This window comes from Pteropus vampyrus, unplaced genomic scaffold (assembly GCF_000151845.1).
Source record: "Pteropus vampyrus isolate Shadow unplaced genomic scaffold, Pvam_2.0 Scaffold220, whole genome shotgun sequence".
In the NCBI taxonomy this organism is placed as follows: domain Eukaryota; kingdom Metazoa; phylum Chordata; class Mammalia; order Chiroptera; family Pteropodidae; genus Pteropus; species Pteropus vampyrus.
In genome coordinates, this window is record NW_011889001.1 from 1669422 (window position 1) to 1692301 (window position 22880).

At 33.2% G+C, this 22880-nt stretch overlaps 1 protein-coding gene across 1 annotated transcript in view; it reads right to left on the reverse strand.

Moving 5' to 3' along the window:
- Positions 1-22880, reverse strand: part of STAG1 (stromal antigen 1) — a 335236-nt gene that overhangs the window by 226464 nt on the left and 85892 nt on the right. Inside the window, exons 2-3 of the mRNA XM_023538374.1 lie at positions 12494-12605; positions 6217-6319 (exon numbers count right to left, since the gene is read on the reverse strand). Of these exons, the coding sequence (XP_023394142.1) occupies positions 6217-6319; positions 12494-12522 (132 nt within the window). The 5' untranslated portion in view covers positions 12523-12605. The remainder of the gene's footprint in view (positions 1-6216; positions 6320-12493; positions 12606-22880) is intronic.

Consider the following 22880-nt stretch of genomic DNA (forward strand, 5'->3'; position numbering starts at 1 on the left):
CAAAGGACTGCAAATAGTCAAAATAACGTTGAATAAGAATAATGCTGGAGGATGCACACTTCCTGATTTCAAAACTTATTACAAAGTTACAACGATCAAAACAATGTGGTACTAACATACAGGCAAACATACACACCAATGGAATAGAACCCTCGTATATATGCTTAAGTAATTTTTGACCAGGGTGCCGAGATCATTAAATGGGAAAAGGGTAAAAAGGTAACCCAGAGAATGGGAGAATATATTTGCAAATCACATATCTGGTAAGGGATCAACAGCAAGAATACATACAGAACTCCTAAAAGTTAACAATTAAACAAACGAGACTGGAAAATGGGTAAAAGAGTTGAAACACATTTCTCCAAAGATAGGCAAATGGCCAATAAGCACATGCACAGATGCTTAATATTTAGTGATACTCACTAATCAATAGAGAAATGCAAATTAAAACTACAAAGAGATGCCACCTCACACCTATTATGATGGCTATGAGGGTAAAGGGAGGGACAAGGGGGAGGACACAAAGAAGGGAAAAGAGGGAAGAATGAGAAGGAATGAGGGAGAATGACAGGGAGAGAGAAAACAAGTCTTGGTGGATGGCTACGATCAGAAAAAGAGAAAAGAAGTCTTTGTGAGGATTTGGAGAAACTGAAAGTCGTGCACTGTTGATGGGAACATAAAATGGTACACCCGTTGTGGATAACAGTATGGCATTTCATCATAATATTAAAAACTGAATTACCAATGATACGGTAACTAAACAATTATATATCTGGGTATACCCAAAAGAAATGAAAGCAGGTCTTAAAAAGATGTATGTACATCCATTTTCATAGAAACATTACCGACAGTAGCTAACACTTGGATGCAACCCAAGTGTCCATCAGCTGACATATACCATATGACTCCTCTTACACAAGGTACTTAGTCAAAATCATAAAGACAGAAAGTAGAGTGGTAGTTACCAGAGTCTGGGGGCAGTAAGAAATGGTGAGTTATTGTTTAATGGGTAGAGAACTTCAGTACTAAAAGATGAAGACAGATGGTGGTGATGATTATACAACATTATGAATGTATTTAATACCATTGAATTGTACACTTAAATATGGTTAAGTTAGTTAAATTTTATGTCTATTTCACCAGAATAAATAAATTTTGGAGAAGAAAACCCAAATGCATTTATATTTCCATGTATCTATCATATTTCATGTTACTTATGCACAGTTCTGCACCATTCCATTTTCACTATCAACATATTTTGTAGTCAATCTATAAACAAGATCTAGAGAATGTCTTGATTCTTTGCTGAAAGCTGCAGTGCTGCACTACACATCTGTATATTAATAAATGTACATTCGTACATTAATTTATTTAGAGATTAACTTGATGGTAGATATTTATTTTGTTTTGAATCTTTTACTATTACAAATAATACTACAACAAAAAACTGTCTGTATAGGAATGTTTGTGTGTATAAAGGAGAAATAAAACATAATTCTCATACCTGTGAGCCTTTTAGCTTTGGTTGTAAACTGGGCAAAAAAGAAAAATAAAAACATAAAAATCCATTTGATTTTATCTAGGGTCTATCCATATTTTATCCCCATTATCAGAAGAGTGATTTTCCTAGTACAGATTCAGATGATAATATGTAGTCAAGATGCAGAAAGACAAGAAAAACTGATGTTCAGAAAGAGTGTCCCTAATAAAAAAAAATAAAAATTAAAAAAAAAAAAAGAGTAAGGAAGAGGTAAGATCACAGTATAACAAGATACACTTAATCTTTAGCTTATACCCAAGAGATATAATTTTGCAGTCCTGAGAATAATTTCTCTCTCAAGACATAGGGCTATACTTATCCCACTAAAATCACATGTTTGTTTGGGGCTATGGGTGGAGGATACCGGTATGCAGGGATGTAGAGGGGATTTAAAAATTAAGAAGTGTGACAGTTATTTCAAAAGGTAATAATATACATATATAATCCTTTAATTACTTGTGACTTGCCAGGCTCCCTTCTGTACAATTTTATGGCCACAAAGGTCAAGCCTCCTGTAGATATAGTCCCATTTCTGGACAAGGATCCAAGGTACTCTCAAATTAAAGAAATGGATGATGTTCCATGTCAAACTTGCTTGATTCGTCCAGTTCTGAGAGTAAGTCATCTTAGGAAATGAATGTTTGCCTTAATTTGCAGATTAATAATGCTTTAGTAATCTAGCCAGTAACCCGGTTCCTCCTGAACTAGAGTCCTGTCCTACCATTATCGGTTTACCCCAGGGACTGAAGTCCTATTCTTGAATCCCAAGCCATTAGGTCGGACCCCCACAACAGGCCACGAGACCACATCCACACTAACTCTAGCATAGATCTAGTTCAGCACAGATCATTAACTGCTTACTGATCCTAAAGACAAAGTCTCCCTGGTGGAACAAGATCAGGTTACTCCATCTACCCCAACTACTACCCACCTATAACATCTTTCTTCCACTAATATCAAGTGGATTTCTTCCTGAATAGCTGCCTCAACTTCGTGGTTATGTCTAGTTTCTATGTCTTGTCTCATAGAGTCTCACTTATTCTACCTTTCAGAATTCATGCTTAAAACCCAAGTGAAACCTATTACTGCCAGATATGCATACTAAATCTATTCATAAGCAAACAAACTCAAATCGATTCAATCTACAGAACATATACTATTAGAAAAACAGATTATTTTCCTGCTCATTCAACACAACTTTTATTTCTTCATGCATCATGCAGTTACTAGGTACCAGACATATAAAAAAGTTGATCCTTCCATGTGGTATAACATATTGCTTTCAAAGAACTTAATAGTATTTAAGATGTATTTTTCAACATTCTAATACAATTTTATCAATTAGCGGTAGAGGAGGAACACTCATAAACAATAGTGTAAGTGAGATTTCTATGACCCACAGATTTAGTAATACAGACACTAGCGTCATGTGTTCATTGCTGCAGCTAATTCAAGGGAAAGTGGAGAAAAAACAGACGTTAATAAATATCTGTAGGAAAACAAAACTACTTGAAACAAAGCCTGCCTCAACATATTATGTAACGAATTTTATGGAAAATATCTTCATAAAGTTAGAAAAATATACACTCTTCACTGCTTCTTAGTGAAAATATTATAATCTAATGTCGGAGTTTAGATTACTCTTTAAGACAAAATGCTTTACTACAATTATATGCTACTTAGTTTAAATGTATATCTACACTTCTGGTAAACTATTTTAAGTAAAAGTTCGCACTGCTGTGTAGGAAAATTAACTATCCAAAATCACTCTATCCCAAAACTCTGTATAGGATAAGTTGCAGTCTGAGTGGTTTTTAAAACATCTTTGGCCCATTAAATATCTAAAAGAAGATGCTCAATGGACAACTGGATAATGAATCTGGAGTCCAGGTTGGAGATATAAATCTCAGTGACATAAGCTCAGGGATGGTATTTAAAGTCATGAGATTGGATGTAATCACTAAGAGAGTGTGCAGACAAAAAAATGATGTCCGTTATTTGTTAATGCAATCACAAGGTCAGCATAAACATGATGCTACATGTAGCATTTATTTAGAGAGCATTAATTATTTGGTTAGAGAGCTACAATAATAATACCTATGAATTACGATAACTAAAAAATTAGGATGGTTTGATGAGAAAAAAGTCTCTTTAGTAATGGTTCACCAAAAAGAAACACTGAATGAAGTGCCCTCTAAGTGCTTAGAAATAAGGAAAATAATACTACCCATAACAGAAAATCCTTACATCATTTGTTTTCATATGACGTAATAAATGAATAAAACCTCTTAAGAGATCCATGAAGTCCTCTTAAAAAGCATGAACAGTATTAAAATAGCTAAACAAAGAGTATGTCAATCAAAACTTGGGATTGTTCAAAATGGAACCAGTTGATAGAAAATGTCTGAACAATCTTCAGAACAGGTATTGAGGCACAACTCAAATCTGTCATTCTGACAATTATACTTCTCATTTTAGTATTCTTTTTTCCCTCCTCTTTAATCCCCCTCCCCCCACTTCCACCCCTGACCTGTGGATGTTGCTGTTTCCCCTTAAGAACTGGATCTCTGAAGGCGGGGCGTCTCCTCCCACATGCTCACAGTGTGCACCCAGGGCCTGGTGCCCCCGGTGCACTTGGGGGATCTGGACACTCAAGGGGTCTGGTGCACCGATGGTATGATCCGTGGCTCCACCTGGGGCGCGAACCCAGTACCTTCTGCATGTAAAGCCAATGTGCTAACCACTACACTATGGAGCCACCCCCTCATTTTAGTATACTTAAGACAAACAGTTTGGGATTTAGGATCTTTTACTATTATGGATAACTACAACAATAAGCCTGTGGCTAATTACCATACGTAAATTACCACTTTCTATTTTTGTTTTCTACTCTGTAAACTGCATAGAAGACCTATTTCATAGTACTGGTGTGACCATTAAGTGACATAAAAAGCATCAGCTCAGTGTAAAGCCCAGAGCAGAAGAAACTCAGAAAGTGGTACTGTTTCCAAAATCAAAACATGGGCCTGGGTCAGGCAGAAGTTTAGATAGCCATGGGAATTAATGAGTGTGAAAATATGAACTAAAGTCTAACTAACACGAGTCTCTAGAATGCTACTTTCCTATCATGGTCAACATTTTTTCGATTCTTAAAGTATAAATGAATAGACACAAAGACTTTCTTAAAGCAGACAGCATTTAATCTTCATCTTGTAAGTGAAGAATTTCAAATGGAGAACATATTCGAGAAAGCAATCATACAGGCAATTTATTCTCTCATCTTCAAGCAAGTTCAGTCTTATTTCCAATTTTACATCTATAACCCATGAATACCAGAGAAAGCAATGTAATTTTCCTATAGTCTCAGGAAAATTGTATAGTAGTAAGGTGAACTAGAATCATCTCCAGCTTCTAAATGTAAGACTCTCCCTTTTCCTAATTTTTTTTAAGAAATATTGCCACCAAATAATTCTACAAAATTAAGAACTATTATAAAGAGTGATTATAATGCATGTCTTTTCATCCATAATTATTTTCCTTTTAAATAGAGGTGAAGGATAAAGGCAAGTGTTAGAGAAAATTATAGAAGTCATCCTTCTATCCTTTTTTTTTTATATAAAGATTGTCCTGGAAAATTAAAGGGTATGAAGTTTCACTGAAGCTAATTAAAATTTGTGACAAACATAAATACTGATGGAACAGCAATAAGATTAAAAAAGCCTTAAGTCACTAAAAGGACATACATATAATAACTGTTAAATAACATAACCATCAATTACAATAGGTAGATCCTATTTGCTTCATGATTCAAGCCAATTGGTTATTTGGTGATATTAATAAAATAGTTACTGTGGGATATAATAATGATATTAGGATGATTTTTATAAAAGAAAAAGCCCTTATTTTTAGAAATACATTATGAAATATTTACAAATGGAATGATGTCTAGGGTGACTTTAAAATAACATGAGAAGGAAAGAAGGGGTAGAGATAAAATGACCATAACTTGATTAACTGTTTTAGCTGGGTAATGGTTCCATGAGGGTTCATTATATTATTATGCCTCCTATAAAAGGAGGCTGAAATATTCCTTAAAAGAACTTTTATAAAAGAGAAAAAGATTGCTAACAGCAACTAACATCATAAAAGTGAGTGCAGAATAGTACAAGCCTTAACCCCTTGACACATTTATACTATTGTCTTTAAGAGCTTATGCTGCCTTAAATGACTGGTATCCTCAGAATACGTAAAGATTTCCCTCAAAGAATATTTAAAGCGCTTCTAAACTTCTCAAGCATGTATCAGTGTGAATATATTCTAAGAAAGGCCCAAATCCCAAAATACCACCACCAAAGTGCACGCTTAAGAAATTAGAGTTGCATCTAAAAAGCAGGGACGTTGTAATTAAACCTCATTCCATGTTCATCACCGCTATGCTTCCACATGGACCACCATTTACTTACAAGAGAAGTAGGAAGAGCAAGAAAGATATTGTAATTGATATCCTTTTTCTGATCACGGCCAAGCCAATTTATGAAGCCAAGTTTCCAAAAATCTTTAATGTGTCACTAAAATAACAAAAAGTATTAACAGTACTAGCATTATCAAATAGCTCATATCAAGCCCCTTTACTTGGTAACCATTACAGGAACAAAAAAGATAAGCATAATACATACTGGAGGCCGGCCAGGACGACCCCTTTTCCTTTTTCCTTTGACCTCTGTTTCTTCAAGTTCGCTGCCAGCATCGGAATGAGCAGTAGTTTCATTAGTTGAATCCCTAGAAAATGTGATGTATTATTTTAGTGAACAAATTAATTCATAAATACAATGAAGTTTTGTTTCACTACTTTCCTTACCTCCTGTTATATAGCCAATTAGCAATGGCTTATACTTCCACTTTAGCAAATCGAAAATGTTTTCTTCCTTGTCTAATATTATATAACACTGAGTATAATGAATCTCCCAAAGAGAGAAATAAAGAGAATGAAATGACTGGAAATGACAGCTGTTATACAAAATATAAATGTAAAATACAACCGAAAAAGACTAATTCTTTAAAATGAAAAGATGAAGGTTTTGGAGAAATTCATTCATTTTATAAAACCATTAAAGTCAGCGGTGTGCTGAAAAACGTTTAACAACTGGCCCTTCAAAATATATATTCACATAAGTTATTAAAAATGTTACTGATAAAAGATGCAGGGCACACAATTTTAAACAATAAAACAATCTTTATTATAAATTTCATATACTTTAGTGATACATAAAATGATTTTAATAATTTTGCCAAAATCTTGTATCCATAGTTAACCTATGGTTTCAACTGATGAATAAAAAAAATTTTATATAAAAGATGTTTGATACCATTGTTCATTTTAATGAATAGGTTGCAAGTAAAATGACAAAGACATTTGTTGGAACTTAACTCACTGTTCAATGGTGTGAGCAACTTCTTAACTGAGTTGGAGAACAGTTCTCAAATACTGAAGCATATTTCCTCAATTATTATGCTATCATAATGTAATGGCTATAGACCTGACACATCTTGAAGTTTAATCTGCATTGTTAATGATTTCTCCATCACCTTATTAAGTCTATAGACACTGACAAAACAATAAATTGAACTCCAATTTGCAATGTTTGCTGATTTTCATAATGTAAGCATTCCCACCACAGCCAATTTCAAACTACCAAAGTGACATCACCAGAGTTGGAAAGTAATGAATAGTAGTAATATACCACTACAAAGTATTTCCATCATAGAGATACAATAGGTATAAATAAAAACCTCATGAGCAGAAAATAATATGTAAAATAATTAGGAAGTGACAAATTTTGAGTATTTATTACTTTTATTTTTAATACAATTTATTTAAGTTTGTATAATTTAACTTTTTATAATGATTGTTATATTTAATCAGGTCAAAAAATCTTGGAAATTTAATATTCAGCTCTCCAGGCCACTACAAGCTGGCTCTAGCATGGCACTGAAATGGTACAGTAGTATGAACAAGAACTTCTTCACTAAATTCTATATTATTAACTATACATTATCATTAGATCTGTCCATATGTAAGTCAAGATTTTCAACTGCATGTATAACATGCTTCTTTGAATGCTACCTCAAATTCACCAAATACATGTAAAATTAAGTCTAACACTGACTTATTTCTAGCTCTTTGCTCATGGCAACACCACTAATTAACCAATTTATTAATTTAATGCATGTGTGTGCTTTAAATTGTTGTAAAATCTATTACTATCACTATTATCCAAATTATTAGAAATCACATCAATCTTTTCCATGTGCCGTCAGCTAACAAGTCCTGAGGTGTCCTCAGTACAATTGTCTCCCATTCTTTGCATGATTATTATCAAAATTGGCACTCCCTGAATTAATCTAATCTCCCCGCTTCTATTAATTCCTCTGTCTAAGCCATTTTATACACTGCTACCAGTAGCATTCTTGTAGTTTTATCTCCCTGTTTGCAAACTTTCAAAGGTAAACTAGTATCTAAAACTATAAATAAAGTTGATCTAGTTCAGGGGTCAAACAGTAAATATTTTAGGCTTAGGGGTCTTAAGATCTCTCTATCTACTAGTCAACTCTGGCACCATAGCATGAATGCAGCCAGAGACAATACATAAATGAATGGACGTGGCTGCTGTCTAATAATATTTATAAAAGCAAGCATCTGAATCACTTGCTGTAGTTTGTCAATCCCGGATCTAATTGATCTTACACGTCTCTACTAACGAACAATAAATCACATTGCTTTTTTCCTCACTACAGTTTAGACTATGCTTAGCATATACTATGTGCCAGTTTATATATATTATCTACAATAAACACACATAAAAACCTTTAAGTAAACATATTATTGTCCTGATTTTACAGATGAGGAAACGAAAGATCTGAAAACACAATAATCTTGTCCACAGTCACGCACACTTAGTAAAGTGGCACAGTCCACTTAGATATCAAGGTAAACCTGAATTCCCTTTTGCCATGTAAGGATACTAGAATGCAAATATTATAATTTGTATTTTTTTTTGTAAAAAGAATCCATTAGTGCTTTTGATGCTCATGGAAATCTCTAGGCAACTATAGGAATAAATTGGTTCCAACATATGGTATGTGACCCATTAGTGAAACTAATTTAACCTTAAACAAGAGTTCACTGACAAAAAATGTAATCGGTTTTCTAATTCTGCCAACTGTAGCTAGCTTAAAAGGTGACAGCTCTTACCAGCAAATAACTAATACACTCCAATTAGTATATATATGTTTATTAGAATATATGATACACAAATTTCTGTTTCTTAATATCAAGTAATAGAGAAGATAAAAGAATATAAGGAAGAATTTCATTTCACCATACCCTAACTTTAAATCCCAATCTGCAGAAAAACATGAACAGTTTCATCAATAACTTTCCATAAATGTTTTTACATATATCTCTCTCAAAATACAAAACAATATCTATATTTCAGTATAAAAATTTTCTAATAGGAATTTTCCGTACAAATACATAGGGCACATAATTTATGAAATTTATTTAACTGCTTTCCTACCAATGAGCACTTACACTGCCTCTAGTTTTGCACTATTATAAACAGAGCTGAAAAACTGTCCTTGTACATTAACTCTTATTACACATCAACAAATCTCTCTCTAGGATAGACAGAGTAGAATGCTGAGTGTCAAAGGGTATACAAATCCAAACTTCAACCACTGCTCTACACAAACCCTCTAAATGACTAATGTTCACATTTGGAAGACTAATGAACATTAATTAAGAGAATGGAAGAATCAGATCAAATCTTATAAAAATGATTTCTTTGCTCCCTAAAACTCTCTAAATTCTGTCTTCCTCTCTCATTTTCTACTGCAATCACTTTAGTTCAAGTTGTCATCATCTCTGGCCTGGATAAAAGGTCTCCATGCTTCTACTGTTGCCTCTTCCAATCTAATCACTATAGGGCACTAAGAGCAAATTTCTAAGTATGTCATATTAGGCTTCTCCCATGCTTAAAACCCTACAGTGGCTTCCTACTGCTCTTAGGAAGAAAAACTCAAAATTTTAATATGATTTAGCAGGTTCCTGTATCATACAGCCCCACCCTATTCACAAAGTTTATTTCATGCCACTGTCTATCCCCAACCCTCAAAAAAATAAAAATTAAAAAAAAACAGCTTTACTTCAGTTCCTCAAACATACCATGATTCGTCCTTGCTCAGGGTCTTTGCACATGCCTTTCCTTCAGGATCCCGTCTTCCTTCAAACCTTCCCTCTACTTCAGACAAAGCTCAACTATCTCTTCTTTACAAAAGTAGACTAAATGAAGGGATATGTTAAAACTCTCATAAAATCCTCTAATTTACCTTCATTGCACTAAAGGCAGTTTAGATTTATATATTTATAATTATTTGATTAATATCTATCTATAGAATCCTGATGGCAACAAGGACTGAATCTCTTCCACGTGTTCTTTGTTCTTAGAACCTGGCATACTACCTGGTATAACAATATGTGGTGCAATATATAAATATAAATATATGGTAATTAATATTTGTCAGTGCCTAACAGTCAACAGCACTATGATGACAAACTCATTGTTAATTATATCTAAGTAAGCCAAGAAATAATGAGGTCACTGACTAGAGTGACCTTTCTAGTGCTTGCATTAGAACAATCAATATTGAAATAAACATTAAGAATTGCTGGATCAAAAGATGTCTGTTTTTGAGGAGACCTTAGTGACTATTATTGGTGAGTTCAGTCCATTTATATTTAGGGTGGTTATTGAAATATGAGGTCTTCTTATAGCCATTTTATCTTTTGCTTTCTGGTAGCTCGGAGTTTCCATTGCTTCCTTGTCCTTGTGTTTCTGTTTTCTTTATTTGGTTGGCTTTTGTGGGGTTTCCCTCTGGTTCTTCTTGTTTTATGATATCTACTTCAGTTCTAAATCTTCTGTGGGTGGTTACCATTATGAATACATAAAGGTTAGTTATAGATATAGTCATCCATCTTCTTCTGTGCGTGTGCCTTATCTCCATTCCCCTTTGCAAATTTGGATCTTTTACTCCTCCCTTTTTCAGTTATTGTTATCTCATTCTGTCTCTATGTATACTGAACGTTCATTACTATCTTGTTTTAACAATTCTCTTATTATGTAAGCTTATAATGCCCTGTTCTTAGTAAGGGTTGCACTCCTCTGCTTCTATTTGTCTGATAGTCACTTTACTCCTAATTATGCATTTTTTTGTTGTTGTTATTTTGTTTTAGGTGAGCTGACCCTTTTCAGTATTTCCTGTAGTGCAGGCCTCGTAGTGGAGAATTCTCTCAATTTTTATATGCCTGGAAAGGTCTTTATTTCTCCTTCTTATCTAAAGAAGAGCTTAGCTGGATACATTATTCTAGGCTGGTAGTTTCTTTCACTTAATAGCTTGTACGGTTTGCGCTGAGAAGTCTGATGATAATCTAATGGATTTTCCTCTATAAGTTACTGTCTTCTTCTCCCTGGCTGCCCTGAGAAGTCTATCTTTGTCGTTGATTTTTGATAACTTTAATACAACGTGTCTTGGTGAAGGCCTTTTGGGGCTGAGATAATTGGGTGTTCTGTTGACTTCCTGAATTCCAAGTTCCAGCTCATTCCTTAGATTTGGGGAATTCTCATCCACTATTTGTCTGAAAATGCTTTCTAGTCCCTGCTCCTTTTCCTCGCCTTTTCCTGCTACCAAAAAAAAAAAAAAAGTCTTAAAGAGCATTACAGGACCATGAGAAGGAACCTACCCAAACTTCGAGGGGTCAGAGGATACCTCGGCTAAGACCCAAAGGATAAATGAGTTTTCTAGGTAAGGGCAGAGGCACTGCAGACAGGATGAAGATAAACAAAAGTACAAAGAAAAGAAAAAAAAAATACTATGTGGAGACCTCAGAATTCTATATATGTTCAAGTTAAAGACAAATAAAGAGGTTTGAGGTAAGTAACTATTAAAAGCTTAAACTATACCTTCTATATTTGGGAGAAAGGAGGGTAGGTATTGATGGTTTTTCAAGCAGGTAAAATAGTTTGGACAACTTTTTTTGTCTAAGAGCTCTAGAGGAAACTTAGAAAGCCAAGAGATCAATTGAAAGCCAACTACAGTCTCTTGGAAAAAAAGGTATATAAATAAATTTGGACAATTAAAACACAAATAACTATAAACTGATGTTCATTTTCATTATATCTAAACTACTGTTATCATATAGAACCACAGTATGCCAATTTCTAATCTGCATCTTGATGAAACCTATAAAAGGAAAAGTATCACTGATCATACTTCCCAGAAAATCCAAAAATAAGAACCCCATTCTACATCTGTCCTACAACTCCAACACATCTAATGAGATGCCACTAGAAATGCCAATTGGTATGTCCTTCATGTTACCTCTGGCAATCAGAATCGCTTGTCAACCTCAATTTCAGGGAAAAAAGGGGGAGGAAGAATGATAGAGAAACATAGTGATATAGGATAGGGGTCTATAAACTTTTTTCTGTAAATGGACAAACAAAATATATACACATTGCAGGCAATCCATTTTCTATCACAACTTATAGTACAAGAGCAATCATGAACAATCTATAAAGGAATAAATGTGGTTCTGTTCCAATAACACTTTATTTATAAAAATAGGCAGTATGCCAGATATGGCCCATGAGCTATAGTTTGCTGATCCCTGATATAAAACAGTAACATCTTTTTTGTTCAATATCATAGACTGTATCAACATTATAAAACCAAGGGCCATGATGAATATGGTAATTACACATTTTAATAGTCCCTTGAATTCAAACATATTGTTTGACTATCAGAGAACATATCTGAGGTGTCTCATTAAATAGAGTATTTTGATATAGAAAAATGTTATACATATTAAAAAAATAAGAAAACTACAATACTTACTGTAACACTGGTAACTCTGAAGTAATCATTGCTGGGAAGGTCTTTCCACGACGGAGCAAAAGAATCCAGTGCTGTACAACTCAAAACTTTAAAAATAGCCTCAAAGGCAATCCTGTTAATAAAAAAAAAATTTCCAGCTTTATTGAGATATAGCTGATAAAACTGTTAAGATATTTAAAGTGTACAATGTAGTTATCTAAAAAACACGTAGATTGTTAACTCTAGGGCTTCCCCCAGAGTTAATTAACAAAACCATCGCCACGTTATTTACCTATTTTTCGTGAAAATAGTGAAGTTCTACTCTCTTAGAAAATTTCAATAACAAAGTACACTTTACCAACTATAGTTACCATGTTATACATTAGATCTTCAGACCTTATTCATCTACAACTGAAAGTTTGTACGTCTGCACCAATATCTCCTTATTTCTCCCACTTCCCAGTCCCTAGCAATCATTTGTTTACTGTTTCTATCAGTTTAACTTTTTTTAATGATTCCTCATAGAAGTGATGCCATGTGATGTCTGTATTTCTCTCTCTGGCTTATTTCACTTAGTATAATGCCCACCAGGTTCATCCATGTTGTCAAATGACAGAATTTCTTTTATTTTTATTAACACAGAATGATATTCAGTATGTCTGTGTGTGTGTTATGTGTGTATGTACATACTATACATCACACACACACACACATACACCAGGTTTTCTTTATTCACTCATCTCTTGACAGACACTTAGGTTATTTCCATACCTTGGCTATTTGTGAATAATAATGCTATGAACAGAGGCACACACATATCCCTTCAGATAATCATTTTGTTTCCTTTGAAAGATTACCAGAAATGGAATGCCTCAATCATATGGTAGTTTTACTTTTAATTATTTAATTTCCGTAGAGACTGTACCAGTTTACACTCCTACCAACAATATACAAAACAAGGGTTTCCTTTTCTCCACATCCTCACAAGCACTTATCTCATTTTTTTTGATAATGGCTATCCTAACAGGTGTGAGGTGATATCTCAATGTGGTTTTGATTTGCATTTCTCTGATGATTAGTGATGTCGATACATTTTTATGTATCCGTTGGTTATTATCTGCATGTATCCATTGGTTATTATCTGCATGTCTTCTTGGGGGAAAATGTCTATTTTAGTCCTTTGAAAAATTATTTTAAAATAAAACTAATATGCCTAACTATATACACCACAATCAATCACACTCCTTGATATTTACCCAAATGAACTGAAAACTTATGTCCACACAAAAGCATGCACAAATTTAAGCAGCTTTATTCAAAATTGCTAAATCATGGAAGCAACCAAGGTGTCCTTCAGGCGGTAAATCATGGAAGTGACCAAAGTGTCCTTCAGGTGATAAATGGATAAATAAACCATGGCACACACAGACAATACAATGTTATTTGGCACTAAAAAGAAGTAAGGTAGCAAGCCATGAAAACACATGGAGGAAGCTCAAATGCGTATTACTACTAAGTAAAAGAAGCAAATCTGAAACTGCTACATACAGCATGATTCCAACTACCCAGCATTCTGAGAAAGGCAAAACTATGAAAACAGCAAAAGAATTACTGGCTGACAGCATTCAGGGGGCAGAAGGGATGGATAAGCTGGCACAGAGGATCTGAGGGGCAGTGAAACTATTCTGTATGATACAATGGTAGGTATAGACATATATCATATATTTGTTAAAAGCCATGAAATGCACAACATCAAGAGTAAACCCTAATGAAAACTATGGTCTTTGGGTGATAATGACATGGCAATATAAGTTCATTGCTTTTTAACAGATGTACCACTATGGTACAAATTGCTGATAGTAGAGGAGGCTGTACGTATGTGGTAAGAGAGGGTAAAGAGGATCTCTCTACCTTCTGCTTAATTCTGCTGTGAAACTAAAAGTTCTTCAAAAAATAGTCTATTCTAAAAAGAAAAGTAGCAGGGGGAAGTGGGACAAAACAGAGCATCCATGACAGGCCATGATAAAATAGCAAATAGAATAACACGTACAATTGGAATTCCAAAGAGAAAAAGTACAGAGCAGAAAAATATTTAATGAGATAACAGAATTTTCCAAAAACAATTTAAGACATTAAAACACAGGTGGAAGATGAGAAGATTCCCAGGCAGAATATTCTAAGACATACATACTGCTAAAAACCAAAGTTAAAGAAAAAATTCAAAAGGAAGCTCGAGAAATAAAATTCCTCACATACAGAAAAACAAAGATAAAAATTAAATCGAATTTTTTGTTTGAAACCATGTTAAGATAAAAGACACAGAACAGCATTCTTAAAGTGCTGAGGGGAAAAAAATGAACCCTGAATTACATAACCAATGATAACAATCTTTCAAAAATGAAAGGGGTGATATGTCATGGAAAATACAGAAGAAGCTCCCAGAATAAGCCCTTCAGTGAAGCAACTTTTAGGTTGGCAAAAAAAGAGACAAAATCAACTTTTTATAGACATCTAGAATCTAATAAAAACACAACAAAGAAAGGAGTGCTTAACAAAGAACGAATCTATTGAATTTTCTAAAATATTTAAGCTAACTAATAATATGCAAACACCAAGAGATTACGTGTTCTAAGAAAAAGTCACTGTGGACATTTTGATTGCCTGTCTACCATCTCCCCTTCCCTAGCTCAATAGTGCCCATAGGGACAGCAGACCAAGTTCCAGGTACAACTTGCTGGTGCCAAAGAGAAAAACATGGACTCTGTTCTCAAAAATTGTGGCTGTGTGTTTTGAAGGACTTCCCAGGTGTCATCTTTCAAAAGCATTTAAAGACATACACTACAAGTAGTTGCTTGGGGCATGAGAAAGCAGATGGAATAAACAACAAACAACATGAAAATCCTCGAAATAAAGAGGCTCAGGAGGAAACTACTGTGGGGACTAGGGGCTTTAAAATGCTAGCACAAAACCCAGAAAATCCAGAGTGCTACATGCAAGCCTACAACTGGATACAGACTTAAAGAAGTACTGAGAGGAACACAGGCTTGCACCTCTAGCTGATCTTTGGGCTCTGTGTAATCACAAGGTAAAGACTAAGGCAGAGCTATAGGCAGCCTAACTAACCTTTGAAGAAATACTTCAGCTAACTAATAACGTGCAAACACCAAAAGATAACATTTTTTTCCTTTTGACTCCCATTGGCTCAGGAACTTTATAAGACTGCTGCTAACTATGGGGATAAGAAAATCTCAGTTACCACACATGATAAGGATTACAATCTTTGCAAAAAGTTAGGAAAAGTCACTCAACAGATGACTGCAGTCCTCAAGAGGTAATAACAGTAAACCTTGGGGAGGAAGGAAGAATCAGTGTTCAAAGTTACATTATAATATTCAAAATGTCTTTTTTTTTTTTTAACAAAAATAACGAAAAAATCACAAGGCATAAAAAGAAACAGGAAAGTATGGCCCATTAACAGGAAAAAAAGAAGTTGACAGAAATCATCTCTGAGTAAGCCCAGACATAGGATTTAGGCTTTTAGAAGAAGAGAGAGAGACTTCCCGAGGAAGATAAAAAGAAGTAGAAAGAATACCTACAATAGCAGAAAATGTCCCAATTTTTATAAAATATAGACATCTACACAATCAAAGTCAACAAACTACAAGGAGGATAAACTCAAAAGAGATTCATGCAGACACAAACTATAATCGAACTATAAGAGCCCAAGAAAATGAGAGAATCTTGAAAGAACAGCAAAAAAATGACTGTCACATTCAAGTAATCCCCAGTAAGAATAACAGTAAATTTCCCACAAAACCATGAAGCCAGAAGGCAGTAAGATAACATATCTAAAATGCTAAAAGAAAACTGTCAAGCAAGAATTCTATATCCAGCAAATTATCACTCAAAAATAGCAGAAAAATTAAGACAGTCCTAGAAAAAAACAAAAATTAAGGAAGACTATTGCTAGACCTACCCTACCCAACAGTAAAATGGTAAAGACAGTCCTTCACCTAGAAATGAAAGTACAACAGACAGTAATTTGAAGCCATATGAAAAATAAAGAACAGTGGTAAAGTAACTAGAAGCCAATTTTATTGTATTTTTGGTTTTCTATATGTTTGTGGTATTGTATTCTTGTTTCCTATACAATTTAAAAGGCAAATACATAGAACAATAATTATATACCTAAGTTAATAAACACACAACATATAAAGATGTAATTTTTAACTATAACATAAGGGGGAGGGATGGAAATAGGAGAATTTCATAAATTAACCGTTACTATCAATTCAAATAAGATTAGTATAAATATAGGATATTAATTATGATCACCAGGATAATTACTAAGAAAATAATGTTAAAATCTAATCTAGTCGACTCTTCATACGTGCAGGTTTTGCCTGCTTGCATTCAACCAAATGTAGAACAAAAATTGTATTTCCAAACCACAGGTGGGAATCCACAGGAGGTCCTGGATCCAATTCCCCAAGAATACTGACAAACTGCTCTCTACATAGAAAGTGAAAATGATACACTAAAAAAGCTCAAACACAAAAGAAGACAGTATTGGAGAAATTGAGCAACGAAGAAGATATCAGATATATAGAAGACAAATAGTTAAATGGCAAAAGTCCTTTCATATCAGTAATCACCTTAAATGTATTAAGTTCATCAGTTAAGAAACAGGCTGGCAAAATGGATTTTTAAAAATTGATCCAATTATATGCTGTCTACAAGAGATTCACTTTAGACTTAAATACACATAGGTTGAAAATAAGAACATGCAAAAAGATATTCTATGCAAATAGTAAGCTAAAGAAAGCTATACTAATGCTAGTGTCAGAAGAAAATAAATTTTAAGTCAAAACTTACGAAAGACAAAGCAGAATATAATACATTGGTTTAGAATGGTCAATTCATCAGGATGTTTTAAGAATCATATATATCAAATAGCAAGCAGATTCCCAAAATGTATGAAACAAACACTGACAGAATGAAAAGAGAAACAGACAGTGCTACGATAATAGTTGGTGACTTGAATACACCACTTTCGATAAAACACAGAAGATAGAGACAGAACATCAATAAGGAAAAATAGGAGTCTAACAAAACCATAAACCACCTAGACCTAACAGATACGTTCAGAACACTCAACAATAGGATACCCATTCTTCTCAAGTACACATACAACATTCCCCAAAATAGCTGATTAGGCCACAAATAAGTCTTAATAAATTTTAAAAGACTGAAATCATAGAAAGCATCTTCTTTCAGCACAGAAATCAATAACGGGAGAAAAACTGGAAAATTCAAATATGTGGAAGTTACATAACACGCTCGGAAATTACTAATGAGTCAGAGAAGAAATCATAAGAGAAATTAGTACTTTGAGAGAAATGAAAACACTACATATATACTAAAATATATAAGATGTAGCAAAGCAGTGTTCAGAGGAAAAAAAGAGCTATAAACATCTACAGTTTTTAAAAATAGAAAGATCTTAATTCAATAACATAACTCTACACCGTAAGGAACGAGAAAAAGAAGAGCAAACTAAGCCTAAAAGTGGCAAAAAGAAATCATAGAAATTAGAATGGAAATGATCAAAGTAGAGATTTAAAAAACAAGAGAGAATTGAAAACAGAAATTGGTTCTTTGATTAAAAAAATCAACAAATCTGAAAAGTTTTTAGATAGACTAAGTAAAAAAGAGAGAAGATGAAAATAACTTTAATCATAAATGTAGGCAGGAATATTACTATCGACCTTATAGAAATAAAAAGACTGTAAGAAAATAGGAAGGACAATTGTGTGCCAATAAATTAAACAACCCACATTAAATAGACTAATTTTTAGACATGCACAAATTGCCATAGCTGGCTCAAGGAAAAACAGAAAAACTGAACAGACATACAACACATAAAGAGACTGAATCAGTTATCCAAAATCTCCCAACCATAAAGTCTGGAACCAAATGGCTTCCCTGGTGATTTCTACGGACATTTAAAGAAATAACACCAAGCCTTCTCAAATTGTTCCAAAAAATATAAAAGGAAGGAAAGATGTCCTAACTATGAGGCCAGTGATTCTTTTGTATGAAAGCCAGACAAAGACACCGCAAGAAAACTACAGACCAATCTGCCGTATAATTATAGATACAAAAATTCTCCAAAAAATACTAGCAAACAGAATCTAACTACATATTAAATATAACATACTGTGGGCAAGTCAGATTGACCTCAGAAATGCAAGAGTGGTTCAACATTAGAAAATAAATGTAACACATTAATAGAAGAAAAGAAAAAAAGAATCACATGATCATCTCAAATTATGACAAAAAGCATTTGACAAAATTTCAAGGGACTCCAAAGAGCCAAAATACTCTTTCATGACAAAAACATTCAAAAAAACTCAAAATAGAAGGGCACTTTCTTAATATGCTAAAGGACATTTAGAAAAGCACATAGGTTAACTTTATACTCAATGATGAAAGACTAAAATAAATCTTTCCCCCTAAAATCAGGAAAAAGACAATAATGTCCATTATCACCACAGCTTTCAACACTGCATTGTTATGTTCTACCCAGAGCACTCAGTTAAGAAAGAGACATAAATCACATCCAAATAGGAAAAGTAAAACTATCTCTATTCACAGATGACATACCTTATATACAGAAAATTTCAAAGAATCAACAACAAAATACTAGTAAAGAAATGTTGCAGGGTACAAGATAACATATAAAAATCAATTGTGTTTATTAGAATTCATCAATGTTACAAGATACAAAATCAACACACAAAAATCTGTTTTGTTCGTACATTAATAATGAACAAACCGAAAAGGAAATGAAGGGAAAATTCTATTTACAATAGCATCAGAAAAATTAAATTATTAAAAGTCAACCCAATCGAGGCAAAAAACTTTTATAATAAAAACTACAAAACATTGCTGAAAGAAATAAAAGACATCAATCAATACATGGAAAGACAGCCTATGTTCATTAGATTGGGAGACTTATTATTAAGATGTCAGTGCTATCCAAAACAATCTACAGATTCAACACAATCACTATCAAATCCTAATTATTTCTTTGCAAAAATAAAAAATTCCATCTAAAATTCTTATGGAATCTCAAAGAAGGAGCCCTTAAAAGTCAAAACAATATTGCAAAAAGAGACCTAAGCTGAGTTCTCACACTTCCTGATTCTAAATTTACCACAATGCAAGAGTAATCAGAAGAGTGTGGTACTGGCATGAAGACAAACATATAGACCAATGAAATAGAAAAAGCCTAAAGATAAACTCTCACATATATGGTCAAATGAATTTTGACAAGGGTGTGCCTAAACCACATACTAGTGAAAGGGCAGTATTTTCAACAAATGGTGCTGGGAAAAATGAATATTCACATGCAAAATAATGAAGTTGGACCCTGATCTTTCACCATATACAAAAATTAACTCAAAATGGATAAAACACCTAAATGTAAGAGCTAAAACTACAAAACTCTTAGGAAAAATAGGACAAAATCTTCATAATAATGGATTTGGCAATAATTTCCTGGATATGACACCAAAAGCATAGATACATTGGACTTCATCAAAAAAATAAACAACAAAAAAACAAAAAACAAAAAAACACCTGTGTATCAAAGGACAGTATCTACAGAAAGAAAAGACAATAAGGAAGGGGAGAAAATATCATATATCTGGTAAGAATCTAATATCCAATCCAGCATATATATTCTTACAGCTCCACAATAACAAGACAAAAAAAAAAAAAGTCAAAGGACTTAAGTAGACACTTCTCCAAAGAAGATAAATAACTGACCAACAAGCACATAAAAAGATGTTCAACATCATTAGTCATTAGAGAAATGCAAACTGAAAAAAAAAAAAGTAATACCATTTGCCATGTATCCCAATCATTAGGATGGCTATAATCATGAAAAGGGAAAACAACAAGTGTGAGAAAATCTTTGTCATCTTGGGTTAAGCAAAGAGTTCTTATACATGATACCAAAAGCTTCATCTATTACTTAAAAAAAAAAAAAAAAAAAGACAAGATTAATTGAACTGCATCTTTTTTTTTCCTGCAAAAGACACTACAAAAAGAATGAAAAGACAAGTCATAGACTGAGATAAAATACTCGCAAATCACATAGAGAACTCAGAAGAATGTATAAAGAACTCTCAAAACTCAAAAATAAAAAAACAACTCATTTTTTTTAAATAGGTGAAAAATTTGAACGGCTACTTCACCCAAGATGATGAATGGGTAACAAATGTTCCAATGGATGCTGCTCTTTACCATTAAGGAAATAGAAATTAAAAACATAATAAGATACTACTACCTACATATTAAAATGACTAAAATTAAAAAGACCATTTCAAGTGCTGGGGAGGAGTCACAACAACTAAAAATCCCATACATGGCTGAAGAGAATGCAGAATAGCAAAAATCTTTTTTGAAAATGTTTGGCAGTTCCTTAAAAAGTTAAACTCACATTAATCATATGACCAAGCAATGACACTTTTCCTATCCAAGTGAAAAGAAAGCTTATGTTCACACGAAAACATATACTTCAATGTTTAAGCCATTTTATTCATAATCATCAAAAACTTTATCACCCAAAAATACCTTTAAGTGAACTACTGGATAAATACGCTATGGTACAACCATATAGTGGAATACGATTCAACAATTAAAAGGAATGGAAAATTGGTACATGCCACAATATTAATCAATCTCAAGTGTATAGATTACATACATACTGATAATTCCATTTATGAGACATTCTGGAAAATTAGTGAGACAAGGAACAGATCACTGGTTGTTAGAGGTTGGGAGAAAAGAGGGTTGACTACAGAAACAGTGTAATAGAATTTAAGGGCAAATGGTGAATGCAAATTAAAACTTTTCTTTTAAATCTAACCAAGATCTTTGGCAGAAATTACCAAGATAATTCTAGAATAAATATAGAAATGAAAAGGAACTACAATAACCAAAATATTTTGAAAAGAACAAAGTCAGAAGACTCAATATCTGATTCCTCTACACAAGTTCATAAAAAAACACAAAAATGGAATATTTTACATATTTATATGCAATTTGTATTTTTCACTCAGAAAAGCATTGTGGACATTCCATTGCATTTGCTTTAATTATTATTCCTTAATATCTATGTGTCATAAATGTATTTAAAACATATTAGTGAAAATCTAGCCTGTCTCTAATTTTTCAATACTATAAACAATGCTGTCAGATAAGATTCTTCAATTATACATATTTGCAGGACAGATGCCTTTTTTTTTTCCTGTAAAAGACACTACAAAAATAATAAAAAGACAAGTCACAGACTGGGATAAAATACTTGCCAATCACATAGAGAACGCAGAAGAATGTATAAAGAACTCTCAAAACTCAAAAATAAGGAAATGATTCATTTTATAATGAACATTTATAAAATATTCATACAAATTTTTACTGCCAAATTTCTCTCTAAAAATACTGTACCAATTTATACTTCTTTTACTAGATATGTAGTATTAAATATAAAATTTTTATATAGTTAAACTTATGAAACTAGTACAGTTTTTGTTTTATACCAGCACAACTTTAAAAGGTAGAACCATCAGTTCACCCTTCCTGCTCTAGTTCTAATCCTCTTGCTTTGAATCGAACATATACCAATATGTCTAATGATGGTTTCAGAACATTTGCAAGACTTTGAAAATCTCAATTCATGGATATTTTGCTTAAGTAAAATAACGTGGTGCACTGTTATTATGTACATTTTGCTTTATGTACCCTCTAAGGCTTTAAAAATATTTCCCTTAGTGGAAAAGATATAAATAAATCATTAGTTCCGCCTTTCACTTAGCATTATATCACCTCTTAACCTTTATTTTTGTTCTAATCATAGCTTTAAAAGTCTTGTTTTTACTTAGTATATTTCTCATAAGCCATCCTAACATCATTCATATAGTGCTAGCAATCTTATAATTCATCCTTGGTCACACACTCATCTATTCCATTTTTATAGGTCACCTTCCTTAAACTGGCATTGCTCTGTATTCATTTGCTTTTGCTTTTTTCTTCTTTATTGAGAACTTTCAACATTCATTATCTACTGACATAGCCTCCATGCTAGGTATTGTCCTAGTTTTCACCTCCAAGAATAAAAATTTCCTACTCGTTCTGAATTATCTTTATTTTAAATGTACTTTACCTAAAAGAACTTATGTGCCTCTGCCTCTCTGTCTCCCCACCTCCCCCAGTGCCCTGAAAGTTTCTCTAATATCTAAGGTACATTATATTATTCATGATCACCAATTCTGTCTTCTAAGCTGGCCTGATTACTTCTCAGGGTTCCTCATTCTTCCATCTTCTCCAATCCTCACAA